Source organism: Ambystoma mexicanum, chromosome 2q (assembly GCF_040938575.1).
Source record: "Ambystoma mexicanum isolate Mex_15411 chromosome 2q, UKY_AmexF1_1, whole genome shotgun sequence".
In the NCBI taxonomy this organism is placed as follows: Eukaryota; Metazoa; Chordata; class Amphibia; order Caudata; family Ambystomatidae; genus Ambystoma; species Ambystoma mexicanum.
In genome coordinates this window covers 151,178,865-151,191,906 of record NC_090924.1, presented here as the reverse complement: position 1 = coordinate 151,191,906, position 13,042 = coordinate 151,178,865, and the positions used below count along the sequence as shown (strand labels likewise).

Here is a 13,042-nt window from a genome sequence, read left to right as displayed (position 1 = left end):
AGCTTTCCCATCACATTGTCACACAGGATTGAGGCTGATAAAAACCTCCCGCCTTCATAAATTGCAAAATTGGCAGTCAGGCCAAAAGAGACAAGCACATGCACCAATAAACACAACCACCAAATGGGACTGGTGGAAGCTAGGTTTCTACCAAGAGGAAAGAACAGTGTGACTCGTAAAGAGCATTGCCTGCGTCTGTTGTTACCTTTCCTTATGATACCAGTCTTCAACCGTAATTAGGCATTAGTTAGAATTCAACCAAGCACTGCTGGCTTTTCCATTTGAACTGAGGTGACAGGAGAAATGGGATAGGCATCTCGTATGCACCCTAAGTGAAGAGACCTTTTATGTTGTACATATTTCCTATTTAACTAGACAATTTACCATGAAATCGACTCTCCATTTATCCGCAGGCAAATCAATGACACCTTTTAGGAACTTCCTTATGTTCGACTGACAAAGACCTCCCAACGCCAAACCAGACTCCCAAGATTGAAAATTAATGGGGAACCAAGATGGTCATTTTCCCCGACATAGGTATCCTGATCACTTCAATACAGGCTCTAACAGTTCCCAGAATGCCCCTTGGCGACTACAGGGAAATGTTCCAATAGTTATTTCAGGTTTATCAATAACGTGAACGTGCAAAGGTCGAATCTAGTGCTTGCATTCTCTAATTCATCATCTTCAGCCTGCTCAATGCGCTTTACAACACAGCTACTAGTTGTGCCAAACTTATGTCATTCCAAAAAATAGCAAACCCTTTGGCATTAGCAATCCGTCGACATTGCTCAAGTGCACTGAAATCATAACAGGTTGTAAACAATGGCATAGCAGATACAATTCATGACTGATACTCGTCTACAATTAAGTGTTATTAAACCTATTTTTTCAGTATGCAGCTTCCATATGTTCTTCTTCACAGCAACATGTTCTAACATTTCACACTTTGGCTACTGCATACGAATACAGGTATCTCGTTTGTATATAATGCTTACTATTGTGCAAACTGTATTATTTTGACAAATGAGCGAACTGAGGCACAGAGATGGAATGCCTAGCATACCACACACTCAGCCAGTGGTAACGCTAAGAAGTATCTCAGATCTACTGGTTGTACGGATTACAAATTAGCAACAAGAACCTATATGCTCCCTATTCATCAATACATTTTATGGGATACTGTAAAATAAATCCTTCACATGCAGAAGGGAAGAGCCCCATTGTTCCATAAAAGGGTACAATTACAAACATGGATAATACACACCTTAAGTATCACTTGATACTGATTTATCCTGTTGATGGGCCTTTCCAAGTAATGTTGCAGTGGCAGCGGCAGAGGCTGGGAGGGGTCAACCGCCGCTAAGGTGTCATCTGAGTAACTCTGTAAGTACAAACAAAAAGTTTGAGGCATGTAAGAGGTCTGACAAGTCACCACCTGCACTTTTTTGTTCACTCATTGAAACATATGGTTCATGTACCTTGTCCTCATTATGAGTTTGGTGGTATCTCGGTGGTATATCTGGCCAGATACCACCAAACTTTATTGCTGTTAACACCAGTTGGCCCGGCGGCTTTAGCGCCAGATTACAAGTGGCGGTGTAAATCTCAATTTTTTTGGTTGTCAATAGGACTCAAGGGGGCATTTTCATTGGAATTACTGCGGCAGTAATTCCACTGACATTTGGTGGAAAGCTGGCGGATTAATGTGCAGTTCATGGCTGGAGGTGAATCCTCCAACTTTCCGCCAAACCTATAGTTGGGTGGTGTGGTAATGTGAAAGTATACAGTAATACTGCTGCATTTATCCTGCACTGCCCACCTTGCAATTGACCTCTATGTCTCACGCTAGAATCCAGAAAAGAAAGGTTACACCACTTTGGCTAATTTCAAGGGCAATCGCTCAAGGTCACTGTATGGTTCACAACTATAAGTTCATAGATATAAGTTATCCGGAAAACCTGGAATAGTTGGGGCTCTCAAGGACTGTACTTGGAGACCCATAGTTGATCCACCAAAGAAAAAGGCTAGCCGAGGAGTAAGAGCCAGTAAGACCATTCGATGCATTTGTTGATCTTTAATAGGGAAGAATCTCATTTTTTTCTTGTTCTTCACTAGGGTTGTGTCAATGTTCCATCTAATTATTTCCCAGTGTGTGTAGGAATGGAAGTTTGTGAGTGCATCCCACTTGGTTCTGTGCAACTAATTGACAAAGACAAAAACGAGTTGATGGTAACAAGTGACCAGTTGCATCTGAAACTCATTTTGCATACTGGTGTAGTAAACCAACAATACATAAAATCAGATGCTCGGTGGGAGCTTCCTACGCTGCTGCCTAAAGAAATGTTGATCAAATGTGGTCAATAGAGCAATATTAACACCATATATAGAACAGTATCATACATAACACCATAAATAGTATGGTGGATTTAAATAAGAAGCAAGACAACATTCGTCTACCTGTTATGTGGGAGTAGAATAGGCCATTCAGCTAACAAAACATATGTAACAGAGTGCCACCTAGTGCACCTCCATGCATCATAGGTATGCAAAACAGAAGCCCAAACCGAGAACATATTTTGGAGTTTGGATGACGTGTTTGGCCACGGTTTCAGGGGGAGAGGCTAGAGGAGCAGGAGCAGGTGGTGAAGGGAGGAGCAAGAGGACATGGTGAAAGAAGGAGCAGAGGAATAGGAAAGGTGCTGAAAGTAGGAGTAGAGGAGAAGGTGGTGAAAGAAGGAACACATGAGCAGGAAGTGTGGAAGGAGGTGCAGCAAAGCAGGAGTGGGTGTTGAAACTAGGAGCAGAAGGAAGGGGTATGATCTGAGGAGTAGGTGGTAACAAGGAAAACTCCTCAGAACTGAGAGGGACACTCCTCACATTGTAAACCTGCATGGTATAAAGAGTGGTGGGAGAAGGTAGGAGCACATGGTAAAGTGTTGAGGAGGTATTTGAGGAGTGTCCTATTTTCCTGGTACCGTCACATTGGCTTTACCAGGGTCCCCCTTTGAGATCTCCAGTTACGCAAAAGCCAGCAAAGCCAGAGCTGTCATTGTTCTGGCAATTGCAGTGTTTATGGATCCACCTGCATTTATGGATCTGGATTCTGGATTCACTGATTCTTTCTGGTCAGCAAACTATTGGTGAAAGTCTCTGACACCCAAACATGCATGTTAATAATTACAGCTACTAGAAATACACGGTGGAGAAAGCAAGAACATCCCTAGAGCTTCTTTCCAAGTACTGAAAGCCTCACAAACAGCATGCATCCATCCCTGACACTCCTACAGGCAAAGGAAAATCTAAAATGGCCACCAACCCTCATATGTCCACGAGTACTAAGGGCAGGTAAAAAGCCCAAGGTGAACGCTAGGAGGAGCAAAGGGTTACAGGGGACATGTTGCTCTAAATCCTCTCAAAATTGCCAACATGTGGCCCATCCTGACAGGAAGTTGCTTTCCCACAGGCAACTCTTAAAAAGCACCAAGCAAGACGACCCTAAAAGCATCTGGCTGCCTAAGAACCTTGGGTCTGCGGCAGGAAGAAATCTACAACTCAAGCTTAGGGTTGGACCACTACACGACTCCCACTGGTCTCACCCTAAGAGAAACGATAAGACCTTGGGTGAGTGATTATTCCTTTTGATTTTTCGACTTTTATCTTTTGTTAAGGCTTGAAAGAAACTTGGAAAACATTTTTTTAACCTACCACCCAGCTTGAATCGTTAGAGTTGTTTTATGGAACTTGGTGAGACTGACTATTTCGTTGATGGGCCACCTTTGGAGTCAGAGTGGAGCACATTATTCTGTTGAGAGACTGGCCTCTTACTTCACCTCATACCCTGTAACTAACAGACCTTATCACACTCACACTTGGAAACAAAGTTATCCTAACATTTTCCTCGTTGGATCACATCATATTCATGACACATTTAGATTTCATTTGCAAACCAAAAGGGTAACAAAAACGTTAAAGCATATATTTGTGCCTTGTAGTGAGCAGACGTTCATGCATACTGGTACACCTCATGAGCCAGGGATAAAGGCAGCAAAGAGGAGAGTCAGGGAGGTCAACTATCCATCAATCTAAACTCCTGGGAGGAGGAAGTTTGCCAAGGATTAGGTGGAAGGCCGTAAGACATTCACCCCAGTCTCTCTCCTAGCGTATTGCCATGCAACACATATCCTGCCATCTGTGGTCGTCTAATGTCTACCCATGTGTCCAAACTATTGTCAGCCATTGCTTGTAACCTGTGGAAGAGCTCGAGACCAAGACCCACCAGATGTCCTTGAAACATAAGTGAACCCCAAATTTCTTCCCCTTTGCAACACAATTTCTTGCTGTATAAGCGCCTTACAAATGCACAATACAATTAAAAAAAAGAAAACTGTGAGAAACGCTGGAGGGAGACCATGTGGTGGCTTAAAGACATTGGGCTATTCCCATAAACAAGCGCAAATAAACCTTTTTATTTGTGCTTGCTTGAGAAATACACACATCACTTTATTCTCAAGGGCGCCCTGCACATTTTGGGGTTTGACAGCTGCCAAAATGATATGCTGTCCAGCCCTTTGCATAAATTAGTGTCACGAGTGTGCTACTGACACTGCTATATGACAGGGTCCTAGCACACACGTGATTGCTGGGAGCGCATTTCACATTGACAGGCCCTTTAAATGTAAAGAAACAAAAAAATGTGTATCCCTATGTGAGTAATAGATATGCAAATTTTACAGGCGATGTTTAAGGAACTGCTGTCCCAATAAAAACAAAAAAGAAAACATGACAGGGTCTAAAATAGACCCTGAAATGACTTGTACATACCCCTAGACTTGTAACACTCTGGAGCAGGGGTGGGAGGGAGGTTGATTATTTTCTCTGCATTTCAAAGCACATCCTGTTTGTGGATTTAGGATGCGCGCTGCGCAAATGCACAAAGGGATTGAAAAAGGCTTCAGAATATGGCCATCTAAGATGCGAAAATTCAGATGGCCTTTATGGATTGGCCAGCACGTTTTCTTGGTGAAAGCAATGATATGCGCTACACCAGGGCTTCTCGAAACTTCTATGGAAGATCCGCAAAGTAGGATGCTCTTTGCCGACAGCGGGTCCCAGCTGCCGGTAATCGACATTCGGTCAAACGATGAGGCAAAAATCGCTCCAGAAATTGTCAAAATTTGGCCAAAAAATCAGAAGATGAAATAATAGCTCAGAGAGCAAGAAGAGGACACCCAACACTGAAGCGTGCAGTAAAAACCTGAAGATGGCCACCAGGAGTGGAGTTTAGGGAGGGGACTGCCATTGGATGTGGGCAGTATGACCCAGAGTACAGTGATTGCTTTAGAGAAGAAATGCAGTTTTCAAGATAAAGCAAAAGTGTTTTCTTTTTTACTGAGGATTCCCAGCCTGACAACGGGGAATATTCATGAGCATGTCAGACCCCATGTTGCAGAAGGGGAAAGCGCCCCATCGTAAAAGAAAATAAGAAATACAAAAAAAGTTATGTTCACTTTGTATTGAAATGTAATTATACCACAGACTACTTATAAAAGATAATCGTTTTCTGTTGTACTACTGTATAGGCAATCAGAGGCTAGCAAACGCAATTCTACATTGATATAAGCTTACTCTAGGAGTTGACAAAAGACTTTATCAACCAAATAATGTTACAGCACTGGATCTTGACCTCTGGCACTGCTGCCTATGAATATCGAGACCAGCTAGGATAGCACCCTGTTGCCAACCTCTGGTTTCTGTCAGCCTGGAGCAGATGAGAGCACCCTGACTCACCTGTCATCTCTCCACAGAAAAGCGACAATCCTGCAGACTGATATGTCCTAAGGTAGGGCACAGCAAATGCACATCCATTGGGTGGGACAAAGAATATTTGTGTGAGTGGGCAGCCGCACCATTTATGTGCTCAGCAATTTTGAGAGCAGAAATAACTGCTGAAGGAGGCCATGAGTGCAGAGTAGTGTCACAAAGTCACTATGGATAGGCTGGGAGATAGCAAATCAGAACATGCCATAGCCATAATTGTACTATGCATTTAAGTGTCACACATCTGAGCAAATATTGTGGAAAGTTTGTGTTGGAAGTGCCCCAACGCCGCCGGAACTGCTTGGGTGTTAACACATGTCTCTCCATAACAGCTGCCACTCCTGGCCTATCAGGGGGATTCTTAGGTAGAGTCTTGACTCTCATTTTCTTCTCTGAGTGCTCATTCTTGTTCCGAGTTGAGACTTTTTCCTGGGCTTCTTGTTTGTAACTGGCACAAGGACTCTGACTGGAGTCCACCCCTCAGGAGTGCTTTGAGTGCAACTGGCCTGGTTCTGGGGAGCCCTGATGGCCTTCCGGCAGCATGCTTGTCTCCTTCACTCGGAACATAGCAAGTCGGCTCTACCTAGAACCACTGGTGTTCAAGGTAAATCTCTTGCAAGATTCAAAGTTTCTGTTGTCATGAAGAGCCCCAAGGCACCACATGCAAGCGGTATGGGTGTTAGTAATTGATATTTTCCATGAACACTTGCTGGAGTACTTAAAATTGTGGCTTCAGTAATTATTATAATAAGCTTTTACAAAAAGCCAACAAATCAATGGGAAATAAGAACTATGACAGCAATATCACCTGCTACCAATCGCCTAAAAGACAAGTGGTGCTCATTCAGAGCATATCTGCTCACGATGAATATCGCACCTAATTGATGGTGTTAGTGCCATACTATATATGCTGAGACTACATAATGCACTTCAGAATGTCGAGTTGGATGTTAATATGCAAGAGAATGCTTGTTGCACACTATCGATGATGTATTTTTTGCACTCTGATGACTTGTAATACTGCCATACAAATGTATTTGATGTCAAGTATATAAAGGTAAAAATAAAAAAATAAAAAGCCAAACAAATAAAAAATATAGCTAAAATCTACACTTGTTTGACCGTTGGAGTCCAAGACTGACAGCACGTTAATACACTCATTGGAAAAGGAACTGCTGGGCTGCAGCGGGCAGTGCTACTCATAACCTGTGCAGTTTCATGAGTATAGTTGGCATCACAGGGTGCCATTCAATTGGGACTTCTGAGGCCCCAGCCTGGCAGCTGGGCATTTCAACAAGGAATCGGCAGATCAAACAGTTTCCATAAAAAGTGTATATTCTCAGGAATTCATTTTTGCTTATACCACCAGAGCAAATATTGAAGTGCAAGTGGTAACAGCCTTTATCAGGCGTTTTAACCATTAATACAAACCACTTATTTCAAACATGTGATCCCTGGGAACAGGGCTCAATATCATAAGCTAAACACCTATGCAACAAAGACTTCTCTTAAAAATGTGTGGCAAAAAAATCCTAAACAATAAACACTATAGCACAAAAAAGGTACAATTTATATCATTCCATATTCAATCTGTGGATTACTCCAGAAAATAATTTACATACTGAACCCGAAACACATTTGAGTGCATAATTATTAATATATTTTTAACAAACTTGTACAGTACCTTTGTGATTTAGGTTCAGAATTTGTCTAAATACAGGACAATATTGCTACGTTTGGGATTGAACATACTTACTGTTGGGCCGCAGATAAAAGTTCAAAATAGTCTCCTTTTGCATTTCCTTCTAACACGAGGACTTAGTATAGTCCTCTCTGGCACGCACTGGTATCGCGTGCCCACGGGTACTATTGCTCAGTGTGAAAGGCGCTCGTCTTGGAAGCAAGACGACGCAGAGCAACGCAGGGTCGAATCCCGGGTCTGCGCTTAGAAACCTCTTTGGTATTAAGCCGTTATAAATAACCAATCATCATACCCAACAGTGAACAATACCGTAGATGCGTCTCACCTTGTAGAACTCCTGTATTGCATTGCTCACGACCACAGACTCTGCTTGGATTCGTCCCACCAAGAACATGATGTACTTATCAAACTCCTCCACGTTTTTAATGAAGCACATGGCAACGTCATCGTCAGTCTCGCATCTTTTTAGCTCAGTGAAAAAAGTGCTGCATGTGTGAAAAGGGCAGATATATTAATGAAGTATAACTGATGTACCGGGATGGATAGAAAACCGAAGCTCTGGATTTAAATCAATCTGCAAAGCAGAAATCCACCAAAGGATCCATACCTTATGGTTTGAGAAACATGGTTTAGAGCAAGCTACAACTGTTTCCCAAACATCATAATACCATTTACTCACATTTTGATGAAATATTTAAATATCAAGAAATTAAGGTCTACAGAAAAAAAAACTTCACTGAACCAATGTGGATGCGTTATATCTGTAAATGTATTTGATTACTATCAAGATAGGTTAGGCCAAATATCTGAATTAAGAATTTAACAACTGTCCCAATGATAATGCTGTATGTTATAAATTGATATATTTATGACACACACTTAACAGGAATTGATGACTCTTGCTGCTAGTTCATTTCTTTTTATTCTATGCTACAAGGGCATATATTGTAACATTCTTTTACAAAAAAACATTTTTAATTACAATTGATGCATGCAAATACTCTATAATGAAATGTATTCACTGAACAGAGAAAATGTGGAGATGATACAAAATAAGGCCTTATGTGTAGAGCTCTTAGATATGTTTATTTGAGGCATGCTACAAATCACTCTTTCATATAAACATATGGGGCTGGAGTAATGAGAAGAAAATGGCTCATTTTGATGGGTCTCAGGCACATGATTCAAAGGATATTCGCTAATATTAGAACATAGAAAACTAACTATCTAGGGAAAGAAAAATTAAGAACAACTTATATTATTTTAATGGCGCAGATATTTAACCTACCTCTAAAGCCCTCCATTTCAATCTTGGTTATGATTTATTTTTGGACTGATTGTGGCACCATTGTGGGGCATTGTCACCTACACAGATGCCATGCAACATTCCGAAACAATTCCAAAAACAAGAGCAAAGAACACCTTTAGCTGTTATGCACTTTCATTTGAGCTATACCTACTTGTAATGGAAGTCTGTGATATCGCTGACGTTCCTGAATATTGTAGTTTTCTGACTGGCAACCGTGTCAGGGACATTAGGGCTTGTCTCAGTGTACTGCAAGTGATGAGTCTGCAGAAATCGCAAATCTTTGACAAAATCCTTTTCTGAGTTGATAAGCTCTTGAATGAGGATACTAGAAATAAAAAAAGAGTAGAGCATAAAAACGGAAACATAAATGCAAAGAAATTCAAGGATCACAAAGATCTCACTACCTCCCTATTCCCTGAGATGATATTCAAATAAACACCATATGAACTCCAGTGTTACCCCGACTTTCTACAATATAGTTGTCTTTTTGTCTCATTTTTCTAGGAGACAGCTCCATGAATGCATTTCCTTAATTTAAGAAATCACTGCAATGCTACTTCTGCACCTCAACATTTCAGTCTGACATTTTGATCACTCTTCTAGCAGTAGCCTTCAACTGAAAAAGGCAGCCTACTCTTTTATGTATATTCCCATACAGAATTTGCATCTCTTCGGTAGCCTTGTTGTTCCTTCTTTTCTTTATTGCATACTTATATATTCTGGCAACTTTCCCTCCTCGATGTGTAGCCTCCAGAAAAATACTTTTGTAGTTCTGCACACATTTGAAGCGTAAATCTCTTGATACAACGCAAGCAGAACACTCAAACAGGCTAGAGACAGAAGTCTATTTTCACTGTTATTTTATTCACAGAGCTTGCCAACAAAGCTGAAAATACAAAATAAATGGCACAGCAAGGTTTCAGGAGGTTCTCCTTGCTATCACAGTTGAACAGTCTGTACCAAACCAATGGTATTCCCAAGCCAATCACAGTCTTTCAGGGGATATCCCAACTCCATCGATCCCGGGACAAACGTCTTGACGGTTTAGTAATTAGGGGAACATAAGATCCTCTCCCCAGTTTCACTCTGTCATTTGTTTTTCTCCTTCTTGCCTTTTCCCTGATCTTAGTCTCTCCTACTGGTCTTCTTCCCAAGATCTCTCTTTCTTCTTCCTGATGTCATTCAAGTCTTCCAAGCTTCCTCTACTACACCTTAATTCTCCTTTGCATGCCTCTCGTCAGCTAGTGTTAAGTTATCGCTCCTCCTACTGCTTCTTCCAACATAATCTGCTTCTTGTCCTTGCTCCCCTCTTTGACACGGATGGTTCCCTAATACTGCAAATGACCTCCCACCTCCTTGTTCACCTAGCTTCTATTCCGCTCATCTTTCTTCAAGCTCTCATTGATTTTCCACCTTTCCTCCTTCCTACCTTCTTCCTCTCCCCCCTCCTCTTTCCCTATCCACTCTCACCCGAAATCGCCTCACCTCATGTCTGCTGTTTTCCTCTCCACTCACACATTCCTCTGTCTCCAACAACCAACACATTCTGACTGCACATTGCCCTTTTTATACTTTAGCTGCCCCTCTTCTACACCCAGCATTCAAGAAAGGATTTGGATCTGTGTACCTGCAATGTTTCTGGTATGTGATTAGTGCAGGTTTAGTGTGGTTCTCACATGTCAGGTAGCGTTGTGTGGGGAGCTAGCTTCAGCATTCCCCATCTTTGGAATTTTTATCATGTTGGTTATTGTGCATGCATGGAAGTTTGGTGCATCTGTGCAGGGATCGCTCCCCTAACTTGGTAAGTATTACTCAGTAAAAAAAAACACTGGGGTCTATTTGCCTGCCTGTTCATGATGCTGATGGGTCGTTTAGTTGGTATGATGTTCTGGGCCAAGTCTTTACACAGTGTTAGAAGTCCCCAACATGCTGGAGGAGTTAAATTAGCACATGTTAGAGAGGGGCACTTGTGACAATCCCCAGCCCCCCACTCATCGGGTAAGGCAGGTAGCCTGGGGATCCACCCCATACCTCCGCAGGTTCCATCCTTACACTGCAGGTGACGGCACCCAGCCTCATTAGCTACTCCATCCCTACAGAAAAGTTCAGAGGGCCCACCTCCCTTTTGTCCTCCAGCTCTTGTCATGGTTGTCACATCTGGCCAAATACAATAAGATGATTCTAAATAACAGCTAGAGTAAAACAAGATACCCCAGCAAGTTAAAGCAACTTAAAATTGAGACTCCAAAAAAAGTGTCTGTGAATATGTATTTATGTGAAATACATCTCATGGCTAATTTACACGTTATTATGAGATTTACTGAGTCCGAAAAAAACACAGAATAGAAAGGGGGCTCATTAGCTACTGTTGCTAGTTGTGATTAAGATATTTCAGAGCCTAGATAGATGCAAATGAGCGCCTCCAATGATTGCACTTATTTGCAGCATGAACATGTGTCTGAGTCAAAGATTATGCCCAGCTAGTGAGCTGATTCAATTGTTGTTAACCATAAGAATGGTATGGCTTAGACCTTGGGGCCTCTCAGCACCATTCTTTAAGATGGAGGTAGTTCTCCTTTAATCACTAGTACATATGGTCTATCATCACAAATTAGATTTGAGGATTCAACTGAATATTTCAACTGGACAATTTGTTTTTATGATACTGGAAGATTGATCACATAGCTGTCCAGGAAATCCCCATCTAGTCATCAACTGCTTTAGACATATTAGAAAATCGACATGGCTAACTAAGCTGTGGGCTATTGAGAGATTCAGATGTATCAATGAAGCAGGGGAGATTAAATTACCCTCCCCCTAAAGTCAGCTAGAGAAGGCAAAACACCTCTTATATGGTTCATTGTAATGCTGAAAAATGTGTTCTTGATCAAAACGCAGCCCACCAAAAAAAGAAAGTTAGAGAAACATGCTAAAATGAATGTAGCTGTTGTGTTCTAAGCATTATTTACTTTAAGAAAGAAAACTCAACGAATTTCGGATGAAAGTTTTTTGAACTGCAAGGATTTGTTGATGCGGTTTAGGAGGAATTTTCTTTATGCTTGTTGATTGTTTTAAGTTATGAGGTTTCATCCCCTTGTGCTTTTTCTTGGGGTCTGCAATGCTTTAATATTCATTTGTTTCCTAGTGCAAAATATTTCCCTCTGCACCTCGTCTTTTTTAGTTGTATAAAGCAACACATGGGTGGTGGATGGGGAAACAGTCTTCACCTGCCATCTGCACTGTTTTAGGCACAAATGGAACCTTTTGAGGTTGTACATCTATGGGATCTCCCTCTTCCATTGTATGGGATCTCCCACTTCCATTGTATCATCTAATTGTAATTACTAAAGTGCTAATGGCAAGTATGTTTGTCTAATTCACATAGGAGTGCAAAATATCCCTCAGTTAAGGGGTTATAGCAGCATATTGGAAGTCTGCAGCCAATCGTGAATCATATAGGTTTAATCCTAGATTAAGCTTGTATTTTGCTGTGAAATGCTATGAGGGACAGGAGTCAAAAATGACTGTGACATGTGGCTTCCAGAAATGTGCACTGTTTAGTTGACATTCCATTTTGGGTATCCTCCCTTTAAATTCGACAACCTGTAAGAGTGCTTTTGCTCATCTGCTCTGGGCCACGAGTGCGTGGTTAATTTTCATTTTTTCTAAGCACGTTAGTCAACTGGAATATGCTTAAATGCTTATTGAGGTAGGCTAACGCAACTCACTTGCCGGAGGGCCTTGTCTGGGATGATTCTACTGCAAGTACGGTGGTGATTTCAACATTTCTACCTTAATCTAGAAGACGTGGAGGCAGCGGACATATCTTCTGTCCCTAAGTGACCATTATTGCGTATAGCATACTATGAGAGCATCCCTCTCTGCTAGGCGACACTCTTCCTGCTATTCTTACCTCCTTTGATCTGGACTATGTTTAGGTATGTTGAACTTTCTGTTATTTAGAGTATGATTATTTTTGATTGGCTTTTTAAAATAATGTATGTTTTCAAGCAGCTAGTGGTGATTTTATATTGTATAACATTGTATTGTTTAATGATTATAATGGCATTTATAGCATCGACTGTAACTGTTGTGTTTTAAGCTTTATTTGTTTTTTTGTTGCTGATGTCCCCAGGCAAATCTGTTTAGAGTTTTAATTTTCACTGAGAAAGTTTTGTCAGGTTAACCATTTGTCAAGTCTCATAAAACCC

The 13,042-nt window shown here is 41.3% G+C and overlaps 1 protein-coding gene across 12 annotated transcripts in view; it reads right to left on the bottom strand.

Annotated features, from left to right (window-relative positions):
- Window positions 1-13,042, bottom strand: part of OBSCN (obscurin, cytoskeletal calmodulin and titin-interacting RhoGEF) — a 3,169,051-nt gene that overhangs the window by 1,224,765 nt on the left and 1,931,244 nt on the right. For all 12 annotated transcript variants that reach the window (XM_069647058.1, XM_069647065.1, XM_069647061.1 and 9 more), the window contains 3 exons: window positions 8,983-9,156; window positions 7,848-8,007; window positions 1,268-1,384 (listed from right to left, as the gene is read on the bottom strand). In XM_069647058.1, the coding sequence (XP_069503159.1) occupies window positions 1,268-1,384; window positions 7,848-8,007; window positions 8,983-9,156 (451 nt within the window). The remainder of the gene's footprint in view (window positions 1-1,267; window positions 1,385-7,847; window positions 8,008-8,982; window positions 9,157-13,042) is intronic.